Source organism: Lissotriton helveticus, chromosome 6 (assembly GCF_964261635.1).
Source record: "Lissotriton helveticus chromosome 6, aLisHel1.1, whole genome shotgun sequence".
Classification (NCBI taxonomy): Eukaryota; Metazoa; Chordata; class Amphibia; order Caudata; family Salamandridae; genus Lissotriton; species Lissotriton helveticus.
The window spans coordinates 1,412,350,210-1,412,364,224 of NC_136067.1; the positions used below are offsets into that span (position 1 = coordinate 1,412,350,210).

General features: G+C 40.1%; 1 protein-coding gene across 1 annotated transcript in view; it reads right to left on the reverse strand.

Annotated features, from left to right (window-relative positions):
* The window catches only part of FNDC1 (fibronectin type III domain containing 1), a 1,317,427-nt gene that overhangs the window by 686,087 nt on the left and 617,325 nt on the right, over positions 1–14,015 (reverse strand). Inside the window, exons 8-10 of the mRNA XM_078649203.1 lie at positions 9,473–12,640; positions 7,797–7,915; positions 4,852–4,963 (exon numbers count right to left, since the gene is read on the reverse strand). Of these exons, the coding sequence (XP_078505329.1) occupies positions 4,852–4,963; positions 7,797–7,915; positions 9,473–12,640 (3,399 nt within the window). The remainder of the gene's footprint in view (positions 1–4,851; positions 4,964–7,796; positions 7,916–9,472; positions 12,641–14,015) is intronic.

The following is a 14,015-nucleotide window of genomic DNA, read 5'->3' on the forward strand; positions in this document are numbered from 1 at the left end:
GGTCATCTGTCGAAATTCCCCACATGGCCCAACCGCCCCACCTCTTTTACCTGCACGGGATGCTCCTGGTTGAGAGACATACATAGCGGTTGATGCCAGTTCTTATGGAATGGGGACAGTTTGTCACAGATAGCTGGAGGTAAGGAGGTTACTGTAGGATTTGCCTCCAGGAGAATGAAAGAAGTAGAACTGAGATATTCTGTGATAGAGAAACAGATGTTAGCTTATGTGTGGGGTATAGAAACTTTTTTATCTGTGGGGAAGGCCGTTTTGAATAAGAACAAACCACAAACCATTGGTGGATATTTTGTCTGCCAATAAAATAAAGAAAACAATGGCTAGGTTGGCTAGACTGGCAACAAAGCTACTTGAGTTCAACTTTGGAGTCACCCACATTGCAGGAGCACGAGGTCCAGCCAGTAGAATAGTTTGACTTATATTTATTAGATCTAGATTAGGAGCAAATGGTCACAGGTATACAGGGCAAAGGAAATCAGTTCCAACTGCCCCAAATTCCACAACCTGCATCATCACATACTATAACCTACCTCACTACATTCTCTACAGCATTAGCTAATAGAACACAGTGTTCAACCAATAAGCTCCAGACATCACATATCTTCCCCCGTCACAAAAAAGAAAACAATAATACATAACATAAATATACAACATACATCACTTACAAATAAAATAAAATAAAAATATATATAATTATATACATGGTATTTAATATACCTCCAATACATTAAAGAAAATAACTAACCCCCAGATTCATCAAAGTCATGTTTTGCGGGTCCTTAATAGCGAATTTTAAGGATTCGCTATTAAAGACTCGCAAAACGGGATGCATGTAGGAATCGCAATATTTTTTGCGATTTCGACTGATTCCTTATTTGCGATTTGATAATTGCTAATCGCAAATAAGGAATGGCTTTCCCATTCATTCCTATGGGCCTAAAGGCCCATAGGAATGAATGGGGAGTCATTCCTTATTTGCGATTAGCTATTAGCGAATCGCAAATAAGGAAGCAATTTCAAGGGTGCCAGGGTGTCCAAAGGACACCCTGTTGCACCCCTGAAATGGTAATGTTCACTGGTGTTGCGCACACACATGTCCCAAGGACACGTGTGTGTAACATACAACTTAGAAAAATGCACTAAAGTGCATATTTCTAAGTTTTTGCTATTTACCACGTAGTTAGACTTCGAGGTAAATAGCGGCCCCAGATTGCGAATTCGCAATCTTGGGATGGTTCATGCATTGCATTTAAGGAATCGCAAATTGCGATTCCTTAAATGCAATCGCAATTTGAGAACTTGCAATTATTTGCGAATTCTTAAATTGCGAGTGCATGAACCCTTGATGCATCTCAAATGCCATTTTTTGCGGGCGCAAACGGCCGAATTTTGCGATTCGCACCATTTGATTGATGCATCTACCTGTTAGAGACTTAACTAGTCACAACACATGCTTGCTTTAATCACACTCAAACTGTTTGTCCTAATCAGTTGTGTCAACCTTGGCTAAATGAGACATATTCCACTATTGTCCATTACCAATTTTCACAGGCTGACCTCTGATGTCAATATGCAAATGGGCTCCCTGAATTTTTACCTTACCTTTTGCAACAACAGAGGGTCTTTAATATGAATATATTCACCCGCACAAAATTGACATTCGTTTTGTGCTTGAGCATCTTGTCACACCTCTCATGATTAAATTTGTCACTAGTACACTTGCCCTTGCAAGAGGCATCATCCACATTGCACACTTGATCAAGTGCCTTTATTTTCAAAATGGATTGAATACAGAGCATTTCTGCCCCTCGTGAGTACAAAGGGTAATACATCAGAAAGAGAATGTGGAGTAGTCCTGTAAGCCCGTATTAATTGTCTGATGGCAGCCTCGCAATAAACCTTAGCCTTAATAGAAGTTTGAATCTCTCAACCTTTTTGTTCAGTTGGGGAAGATATAAAGGTGTGCGTAAATGCTTTACACCTACTTTACTTAAAAACTCCATCATGGTAGATGAGGTGAATTGTACACCATTGTCGGTGAAAGTTTCTTCAGGAAGCACATTACTTGCTGAAAACTTCTTGTAAATGAATGGCTGTTCTAGTGTTGGATTCAGAAACACCTCTCACTTCCACTCACCTAGACAAATGATCTATCAACCTGATAAAATGCTTCATGCAGTTTCATATAACATGAAAGAGGAGTAAAAAATCAACTGCAACTCTCTAAAGGTTTGTCACTGTAGAGACATTGTATATGTTCCCTCACCAAAATCTCCACCTCCTGATCCACACTAAGCCACCATGAATCATGCTTGATTCAACATTTTGTGATAGACATTCCTAAATGACCTGAATTCTAATAAGATTCTTGGAGCGCTTGTGAGCCTCGTTATTTTCTCACAGCTCATGCAGCTCTTTGCTCGCAGGTGCCTTCACTTTATGCACTGCTGGTTGAGCCTCCTCCTTGCTCGCGCTTCATGGCTTAACGCCCTACTAGTTGCACTGATCGCCTTGTATGCACTTGTATGCCTTGATCAAGCTCCACCAATTCCAAACGACAATAACATATGAAATACCCCAGGAGGAGCTGAATAGCACGCAGATTCCAACAATTAATCAGTGGGATATGTCCAAAGCTGAAACCAGATATCCCAGTACTGCAGGCACTGTTTTAAATGATGCAACACAAAAAGATGATGGACGGAATTTTGAACATTGTCAAACATACACCCTCAGTCACAGATCTGGGTTTAATCCATCATTATTTTGCTCACCACGCCACCCCAGTTCAGACATAGCCATATGCAAATCAGTCTTGACCCTGTGCCTCATGGGAACAGTCCAGACCAAACTGACAGGCCATGTCTTCCCTGGACAGGAATCAAGCATCCTAGGACCGGTTTCGTGTGACCGGGGGTGAATGTTTGACAATGTTCAACATTCCGTCCATCATCTTTTTGTGTTACTGTTTTAAATGATCCCTGGGCCCTAACATAGTCACAGTATCTTGAAATTAGACTTTAAATTGTCCAAATGTTTACTGATATTTATGAGATCCAGATCAGGAGCCAATGGTCACAGGTATAAAGGGCCCAGGAGAGCAGGTCCAACGGCCCCACATTTCACAACCTAGATCATCACATTCCATTACCTAGAATTCTCTACAGCATTATCTAACGGAACATAAGATTCAACCAATATGCCCAAGACACCATAGCATTGTTTAAGAATATTTGACTACAAGGACACGGCCCCCCCGACTCGTTTACTGACGAATAATTATAGACTTAGACAAAAACCATTTGTGTGTACCAGATCATCTGGGGTGTCCATGTGATTTCAAGCTTTTGTGTGGATATTCATTGTCCTGTAGTGTGTCCTTAAACACCTTTATTATTGAGGTCCTGAGTGTTGTTGTGTCACAAATGCACCACGCACTGGTAAATATTTGTGTGCCTATTCTCTCCCTCTACCACTGGATCGGCAATTGCCGATTTCCGCCTACACAACTCTTCCTCCCTCTCCTTGTGAGCCCAATGTACTTCTTCCCCCTTCCTATTCCTCCAGTATGCTCAATAGCCAATGTCTCCTTAGCCCTTAGCATCGATCTATTTTTCCTTCCCCCCCCCACTGCAGACTCAATCTACTCCTTCCTCTGCTCCACACTCTCTCACCATGTTCACTTTCTTCAATAACCAACCATCAACTATGTGCTTGATGTATTCATGCCCTCCAACAATGTGTTGTTTTCCTCTAGTGTTGGTAGTATCCATCCAAATAACACATTCAAACAGAATCAAATTTGTTAAACATGTCTACTTGATCTGATCAATTTTTACAGATGGGAAAATAAGTAGAATTCTAATTGTTTGGTAATTTCAAATTTCTAATATTAAAGGTCTCATGCTCTGAGATAAGAATGCAAAGTGGCAGAAAACACGTTTAAAATTGCAAATGCATACACTGGATGACAGGGAGAAGGTAGAAGATATTGCTTTCACTTCTAAAACCGAGATGATTTCCTTCATATAGTATGACTCGATCTATACTATACTATAGATATATACAAGATCTATAGTTAATCACATCCATGCAAAATAATTTCCTACTCCAAGTAATTTAAAATGGAGCCCACCACCAACTCATGTCCTATGCTGGGTGAGGTGGTCCCAAGTGTACTGGCCCTCAAAATCAAGAATAACTCACCTGTAGTGCCCCATAGTAAATTTCCATGGTCGCTTAAAAGCACTCGAAGATTAAGATGTACAGATACAAAGTCAAAAGGCTAGAAAATTGGACATCTTATCGACTGTCATTCATCTGTGTATCTGGCCGCTCATTCATTCATCCATCCATCCAACCACTTATCATTGAGTGCCTATCTGAAGGGTGAAGGGAAGAAGCACCACACCTGTCTACAACAAAGTGACAGGAAAGAGATGAAAGAAGCAACAAACGTTTTGTCAAATACGTTTTTCTCTGTGCTTTATGGAAACACGTTCTTTTCATTAGACTAAATGTCTTAGACAGTTGTGCTTTTCTGATTTTGCAGAGCAGCTTGTTGTTTTGGTTGTGACAACTAATCGAAAATAGATCCGTCGAATGGAGTAGACTTTGGAGCCTAGTTCAGAGATGTAATCTTTACACAAGTGAAGCTGTGAATCGCTAGGACACAGCGTCAACTAAGTACCATTCAAATAGACAGATTTCTTATACAGTTTTAACAGGAATGCATACACCTGTATCAATATAACGCAGTTGGCTAGGCAGCAAAACTCTTCTTTGGATAAGGATTGAAAAGTAATAAGGGTAAACAAATGCATACCTACTTACCAACAATGGTGCGGCCGTCTCCTCCAAGCTTTACCCTAAGGGGTTTTCCTTGCGAATCTTGGAGGTATCTCCCTTCATGGTTCAAAACTAACCCTCGATTGAGATCTACAATCTAAAAGCGAAAGAAATTTGCAATGAGGAAAAATTAATGAATCATGTATGAGACTGGCATTGATCACCAAGAAATGAACCAGCTTCAACCTAGTCAGCGAAATTATGTCCTAACTAATTCATATTTTTAAAGACTACCAAGAAACATTTTATATATGGCTCTCTGTGATCAGGATACTGGAATTATGCGAGTCACCAATTGTAGTGTTGCCTAATCAAGTGATTTACCTCACTTGCCATATAATTCACCATCTGCTGCATAAAGTGCTGATTTGAACCAATACAACAATTATTTCTAACTCATACAGATGAAAGGTCAGCAAAAGAAATGCCGCACATGAGGCAGGACACTGGCGGATCCCATGAAAATGTTAACGGTTCCCCTTTCAGTTGCTGATTGCTGATTCAGGTTCTTAACTAATTCTGATGAGGCGAAACATTTAGCCACACAGTATTAAAATGTATTGAAATGTCAAAATAACGAAAAAATAGTCCTACAGAATGTGCTGCATAATGCTGCGTAGTTTGCCTTTTCCTTCCACACAATTTCAGTGGCCCTATCTACGAACTATATTATGTCAAATACTTTGGAAACACAAATGTTTCGACTCAGCAACTCATTGAGAGTTGGGTCGTGGGGCCTTGGAAAGGGTGGAGGTGTGGCACTGTCTCGGGCTTTAAAGTTCGCAACTAACCAGTGCAAAAATTAAAACGCAATAACAGGAGGTTGTGCTACCATTATGAAAGGGCAGATTATCAGTTTCTGGGCATGTCAGTGTACTTGCACACAGCGGCGGCTGGTGCAGGGAAGCATGGTAGGGCAGGGCGGGGTGGGATGGGGAAGTCGACAGACGACGGAATAGATAAAATTAAATAAATAAATAGAACCTATTCCGTTGTCTGTCTACTTCATGCTCCACTGCCCCGCCTCACCGCATTTACCTGCACCAGCCACAACTGCATGCACATCCTATTAAACCTGCAGTCATTAACAGCACGAGCCGTAGCAACATCAGCTGTTTGTCACTTGCCTATATAGGTGGTATCTCTCCTGACTTGAAGATTTAACGAGGGTGGTTAGTTGCAACATTTGGGTGCTGGTATTTTTCTCTGAAATGTACATGTTTTTCAGGTAATATCTAAGGATTTAAACTATGTGTAGGTCCAAATCAGTGGATAATGACCAATTATATGGAATTTCTGTTACTGCACACTCACATACTTATTGGTCCGCCCTTATTGTGGTCCTCTTCATTCTCTAACCTTACTGCTAGGCTACGTTTCAGCCTCTTCTCAGAGAAACTCAAAAGGTTTGAGCTGAAATATCACGCTTTGGAGGCCATGTGTGATATGTGTCACATTGCCCTATGGACTGAGAAAACACAATCTTTCTTCAGACCTGTAGAGATAGTTGTTCCCCATTTTTGTCCTCCATCTAGATGCAAGTTCTTGGGGTGCCAGGAGAGAAAAACTAAAGAGGCAAAGGACAATACATAGCAGCACAAACAGTGGTGCCATCTTGAGAGACATTATTAGCAACTCCGGTGAACTTTAGATGCCATAGAACGATAAATAACGCTAACATCAATGGTTAAGGGTCCCAATTAATAGTTGGATATTCATTAAAAATTCTCTGATTACGGGAGGAAGTGTTAAATCAGGAGGAGCATCCATTGGAAGAAGTAACTCAATTTTAACGTTTGAAAGAATTTTAGTGGTGGATTCCCCACAGGATTTGTAACTTTCCCCAAAAATCTGAGGATTGATATTTGCCACCAAACTCCAAATAAACCCCGTAGACACAGTTGAACCCAAACATATTACGGTATATCCTAAAACGACAGAATTATTTCCTCTGGACAATGAACCTTATTCCTGTATTCAATTCATTCTGAGCCTAGGAAATTTGATATATGTTTTTATAGTGAATGTGACTGAGTTGTGCATTGTAGTGAATGAGGTCATTTAATGCAATAAACCTCTTTTTTAACCTGTCATACGCAGCCCTGATATGAATGCACATGTGATGCCCGACAAAAAGGTCTTAGGTACAGAAGATTGCTAAATGCTTGTTAGGGCATTGTCACAATAGAAGGGGCTTGTATTTTAGCCCACAACAAATTACATAATGTTTCCTTTGGTAGGGATGTGAGAAACAGAAAAGTTCACAGACATTCCGTATTTATGATGGATGAACAAAATAAGCCAATAGCATACTTCATTTGAAAAGGGTTAGATGATTGGGCTCACCCTTCCTGAGGACTTTGCTTCATTTTGTATCAAATCAGAATGAGTTTCTGGCCCCTCCATTACAGAAACGTGTGTGTGCCCTGGTATTTTACTCGAATGAGTAAATATTTGTTATTTCATTGCTGACCTTTGACAGGGCATTAGAAGGCACCCCTCTGATACAGGGTATTACTCTCCCTAAGGATGGGGTATGGTAGGGGAAAATCTTTCGTGCCCTATCCCAAATACCTCACCGGGCAGGACCAAATCACACTGCTCTGTGTGTTTGTACCATTAGTTATCTGCCACCTCCACACACTCTCCCTGGGTACAACTGATGTAATTCCACTTTACAAGCCTATTTGCTTGGGGTGCAACAGGTCTGGGATTGCGCCTGACACATCTTGCATAACGGCCTTCATTAAATGCTACTCCGTCAATTTCCATGCCCACAAAGAAGGAATATGCAAGCGATTGTTTGTCATGACACGAAAAAGCAGTTTTTAGAAAATCTGAGCAATATTAATCAGTATTTTTTGGCAAGCTGTTTGAGAGGTACTGCTTTGCATTACAATTTATTATATATGTGAATATAAATTCCCTACCCACTTTGTTCCATGAGGTCCATTGATTATCTTCTGTCCAACTGGTTTTCCATTGGTATTGGGTAAGGGTTGACCATTCGTACTCAGTTTTGTTGTCAGATTCGGTCTCCCATTATTACCTGCAAGAATGAATGGCATGTCAGGTCCCTCGTTTCTGTTGACTCCTCCCTGTCTATATGTTGGCCTGTCTGTCTCATTCCAAGTGGAAGAAAGTTAAGAGTTTTGGTGAACCCCGATAGTGACAGCTGTGAAGCAGCAATTTATTGACCGTCTTCCCCATAGCCAGTCAGGAGATGTGGCTGGGCATTATTTTCTGTGTTTTCAACATTATAAGCTAATGGCAATAATTGATGTTTCTTCACAATTTGATATTCCAGTATTGTACGCTACCACGCAGTGTACAAAACATCAATTTTTACACCGCAGTGGAAATAACGATATTCTCTTTTATATTAAAGTGAAGCAAAGTGATGAATTAGAAAGGTTCAAGGCTAACTAACAGAGAAATTGAGAACTAAATTTTGTGAAAATAGAACAACCCGACATTTCCAAACCCACTGTTAACACAAAATGCCTATATGATCTCTAGATTTACCATAGCATTTTCAGCAGTGTTGCTCCCCAGTGCCTGCTTCAATCTTTTTTTAATTACTCTGTTGTTTTGTCTTCAACTCTTGCTGCCGTCCAGTTGACCCATACATTCTCTACTACTCATGCAGTAACTATTATTGATAATCCTATTTCTGAGTATCAATGGCTTCCCAATCTCCTATTGTGCCCTCAAATTTTGGAAGTGGTCTTATGTTCAAATATAAATACTGTGTTGAAAATACGGGGAAGACCAATTGAGTTACTGCCGCCTATCACCACCTAGGAATACAGGAGGACCTTGGAGACAATCATAGTAAGCGTACGCTCGTGGGCATAGGTACTGTGGCAGCAAAAAGAGATATTGCCAGATATTGTAAGTCTGCAACAGACCCCTCCCCATTCACTTAGCTAAGAGCAATGGACAGGTGTGCTAAATTAGAGAAACCTATCTATAAGGCCAGAGGCTGTCTCCTTAAGCACTGAATGATTTGGTGGAAGTATTATGGCATTCATTATGTGTGAAGATCGAACCAATTTGATGTTGTCTCAGATGTAGTATCTATAGGTTATGCTAAATTGAATGTACTGCATCTCCCAACTGGCCTTTTTATTTTACTTTATTATTTATGCTTCTAATACAATAAAATATGGTTTATAAAATACCTTCATCATAGAACCTGTGGCTTTTAACAATGCTTCGTTTTGTCTTAAGACTGTCTCAGTTTTTAGGTTCATCATTCTGAGGAAACTTACATCAAGCACCAAAGACAATGCTCCAGACAAGGGCCCACCAGTGTGGTGTAAGGTACAAATACTTCCTTTGCGTGCTTTTGTCCAGCTTCCCTGTAGATCCCAATGCATCCTATTCTTGCCGCAGCCTTATTACACACTCTCCCCTTCCAGTCATTTAATGTGAAATCACCAGGATCCCTGCCCTATTTGTAATACCAACTAATGAAGGCAGTGGTGGACACATTTGTATCTGTGTACATATGTGCTATAAACACGTCAAATAATATTGATGTGAATTTGTGAGAAAAATGAACGTGAGCAAAACCACAGATTCAAAAGATTTAAGATATTACCATTGACTTGTCGTAAATGATCTCTTGCAAACTGTCGATTAAGAGGAGACCGTAGCCTGGAACCATGCATGCGAAGACGTGTAGAAGGTGGCATGGACGAAAGGGAGCGGGTTGTAGAAGCAGTGTGAGGAACTGTCGTGGTTGTTGAAGTTGAAGAGATTGGCTTTGATGGGGCTTCACGGGAAGAATGTCTTGACATTGAGCGCCGCATATATGGTGATACCGTCCTGGCTGAACTTTTTGGAAGAATGGTTGTAGAGGCAATTGGTTTCCATGAACTATTGCCTTTCGTTGGCAAATTACGGCTCAGTGAATTAGGAGATGGGGAAGGTACAGCTGATTGTGGAAGTAAGGATTCATTTAAAATGGGAGGAGCGCTTAATTCTTCCTCATCTTCTACTTCAACATAAGCTGTTTCCTTTAAGCGGAGAGATGCCTTAGAATTTGTGTTATCCTTTTCAAAATTAGGAGCCTTCCTATTTTGTTTAACAGGTTCAGAAGGTTCAGACCATCCTGTCCTTAAAGATGAAGAGTTGTGGGGCTTTCTTAATCTTTGAGTCCCTCCCATATTAAGAGAAACCCTAGAACCAGAATGGTAACGTGGATGAAATGAAGATGGCCTTCTAATGGGAGAAGAGGGTACTTTCAGTGATAAGGACAAGTCTGCAGCACCTTGACTAAACCTCCTGTTGGTACTTGGAGAATTTGGTTCTGGCTTGTCATGGTTTGCCTGAGGTACATCATGCAGAGGTGAAGAAGTTGATAACTGTTTAGATAAAATGGGCCTACGTTTACTTCCAGGTGTTGCTTTGGAGCCAATTTGTTTAATGGGTAGTACAGGTGAATGGGATTCTTCCAATGATGGTAATACAGGCACTCTCTTTGAATTATGATCAGTATTTCTTGTCTGGGAAATAAATGATGGATGTTTTAAAACAGATGGAGTTGTACCGGCTTTAGCTAAAGTCGTTGTTGTTGGTGAAGGTATAAATGAGGTATCTTTTGTCAAGCCAGAACTTTTCATTTTATTGAGGTGATTGTCTTTTGCATTGTGTTTCTCTGAATCAATGCTGCCTGGCGCAATATGACTTTCAGTGGTAGTTTGTGCTGGAACATGATTAGAAAATGTTGCCCCCAAATCAGGGTTGTCGCTGATGTGTTTACCTGTTGGCATATTCTTAGCTAAATTGGAGCCTGCATTAGAGTTGGAAGATAATAATGGAATATTTACGGGGTATTTTACCTTTTTAGGTGGGGGAGTCAATGGAAAGTGCTTTTCTGTTTTAGTGAGTGCACCTTTTGACTTTCTGGCACCATGATCCAGTCGACCAATGACCTTTTTAGGACTGGAACTCGGTAAAGGAGGATTCTTGTGTGCAATTGTTGGAAATGGTGTTGTTGAAAGTGACCGGGCTGGTGTTGTTTTGAGATTTGGGTTGGGATCACTTGTAGTTCTGAATTTGCTACTCTGAACCCCTGTTTTTAGGATGTCATAATTCCCAGCATCTGATATAGGTGCCCTTGAGGGTGGCAAAATTGATTGTTTATGCTTCTCTGAGGAAGATGTGAGAGCATCGCCTTTGGGTGTGAGCATTGTTTTACGGCCAGGGCTTTGGCCTACTAGGGTACTCCTTCTTCTGTAATAATCCAGCAGTTCAGATGCAGACTTCCCAGCAAACGATGGCACCGAGTGCTGTTTGGCACTAAAGGCATTAACAACTGCATTTTTTTCTTGATTATTATTTTCCTTGTTTGATGTTGTAAGTGCTGTTGGTCTAATGTCAGAGTGCAGTTTCGATGGAACTGTAGCAAGTAGAATGTTTGGCTTTGGAGTGCTGCCTACCTTGCTCTGAACATTGTTCTGGGTTGACAAATGAGAACGCCCAGGCAAAGGCACCCTTGAAGAAGATGGAGAATGATTGGTAGAAGTCAGGGAATCAGAATTTTCATGTCTTGTGTCAAATTTAGAAATGCGGTCTTCATTTTTAACAAAAACAGAGGATGTTTCAGAATGTGGTGGCTTAGGCGTATAAATCTTTGGAACATAAATGCGGTTAGGATTTTGTTTTAATTTTCCTGATTGACTTAAAGTTCCAGAGGATATAGTTACAGGAACAGCTCGTCTTGGGTTTGCAGTGCTCAGCGTTTCCTCTCTACCATTGCGTTCATCTGTATCATCAATGTTATCATTTGCCCTAGTTTGAGATGAAGATGCTGCAGATGTGATGGAAGTTGAGGAGCTGTGATCCTTTCTATCCTGACTTGGGTGGCGGTGTTTGGAAACAGGGGTTTTAAATGGTGTCTTTCTGTGTACAAAAGGATTAGATTTCCGTCTAGGGGCACTTAAAGGAGATTGAATAGTGGGAGAGTAGTCTGATTTATCCATTGTGTCTTTGGTGCCAGACTCATCATGATTTTTGGCTATCTGTAATTCAGAGGACTTTCTACTTTTAGAACTGTGAATTGATTCACCAAATACCTGATTTGATGCCAAAGAAATGCGCGGAGTCTTTGAAGGTGCTTTTGTCGGCAGGCGGTGTATTGAGGGTTGTGGTTTTGAGCGTAAGTTTTCTTCCTCGTCATTATCTACAGCACCATTCCCATTATCTTTAGTTGCCTCATTATTTATGGGGATAGAGGAGGGGTTGTGTTCATGGTCCAGTATCTGGTCTTTTGTTTCCTTGTTGGTTTCCTTAGGGAATGAAGCGGAAGAGAGGGTATGAGATGAAGATACAGATGAGGTAGAGTCATGCTTGGCATTACTTGCATGGTGAGGAGAGGATGCAGGTCGTAGTCTGTTTGTTGTTCTACCATATGGAGATGGTCTCTTATTTAAAACAGGGAGAACAGTTCTTCTTTGTGGAGGAGCAGATGATGTGGGTATCGAAGTTGAGGTTTCGGTAGGAACATTGTTTCCTTCTGTGACCTCAGGTGCCTCGAAATTAGATTCTATCTGAGCTGCCTTCTTTAAAGGCAGCTTGGGCTTATTATTGGAGCCATCCTGTGTAAAGGGGTTCTTCAACTTGGACACAGGTTTCTTGACTAGTTTTACATGGCGTCTGGGAGCTACCGAAGAGGTATGAACAGAAGATGTAGGCACAGATGTTGATGTTGTGATGGACTTCAAAGTATCTTGAACAATCATATATGGATCATCAACTGCAGGTGCTGTAAAATATGAGAACAGCAATAAATACAATCAGCATTCAAATGTTATTAACGTTCTAGAACTATATGTATTCAGAAGAATAAAGAAAGGGTGACAGGTTATTTGCTTGTATTCAATATGTAACTATTCAAATACATTGTACATTCTTCCTTTCACTGATGTTGCAAATAAGCACCAAGGTCACGTCTCTGAAAGTGCTCATGTTTTGTATAGATAAAAGGAAACACTATTTTAATGGTATTTATGCATGTTTATTTCTATCACATGTATAGCTCACTCTTAAAATGGAATTGTTTCTAAGTACATCCACACAGGCCACCTTTTACAGCAAATTGTGCATAATGTTTGCAGTGATACACCCCATATACCCATCTTGAGTCGATCCTTGGATATATAATTATATATATGTTTGTACTGCCCTTTTATATTCCCTTTATGTATCTATCTATGAATCTATCTATGTATCTATCTATCTATCTATCTATCTACATGTTTCTGATATGTATATACATATACACACGTACATAGATATTAGCATACATACATGTGTTTTTAGGTTTGTTTATATATATTTTGATAGTAACTTCACTCTTCTTTTTTATTTACCTGTCTTTCTGATATTGTTATTGACCCAAAATATTTGAGCCAAAAGTTTTACCTTACTTTATTTTTCATCGGAAATAATCATCTCACCCCACTGCTGCACTCCACAGGGTTTCTATATTACCTATGTTGCAAACTTTTCTGTTTGTTAATGGTCTGAATCTTTGGCAACATATCCAAATTGACGTCTAGGGAGGCACATGAGGCATTAAGTAGCTGTAAATCACATGGGTAAATTAAAGTAATGAATGTCTGTTTGAGGATGTAGAGTAGTCAATTCAAACCTACTACATATTATATCGACAGGTATTGTGAATCTTTCTGTTATAACTAGGCAAAGGAGACAATAGAGACTGACTTTTATAACTAGGAAATAGAGACGGTCTTTGAGGTGATTAAGATGTCATGGGTCTACAAAACTATACTTTTCCCGGGTGGATCATTACTGATAGCAGTTGGCAGTTATGTTTATAGCATTATATCATTGACAATGAATGGAATTCATTTTTTACTTTCATTCAGATTATTGGCCTTCAAAAGTTCATGGAATCTTGATGGCACCAGACACTATATTAACACAAAGACGTCTTGCGTCACCAGGAAAGCCGACTGATACCTCTAATTACTCATCTTAGGGACACAGACAATGTGTGTTGTTATACTCTACCTTCATGCAACGTTTCTCACAAGAAGCCTGAAGTGGGTACACAACACATTCAAATGCAACTCATGTAATTCTAATGAGAGGTGAGGAATCAAAATTATTGAACA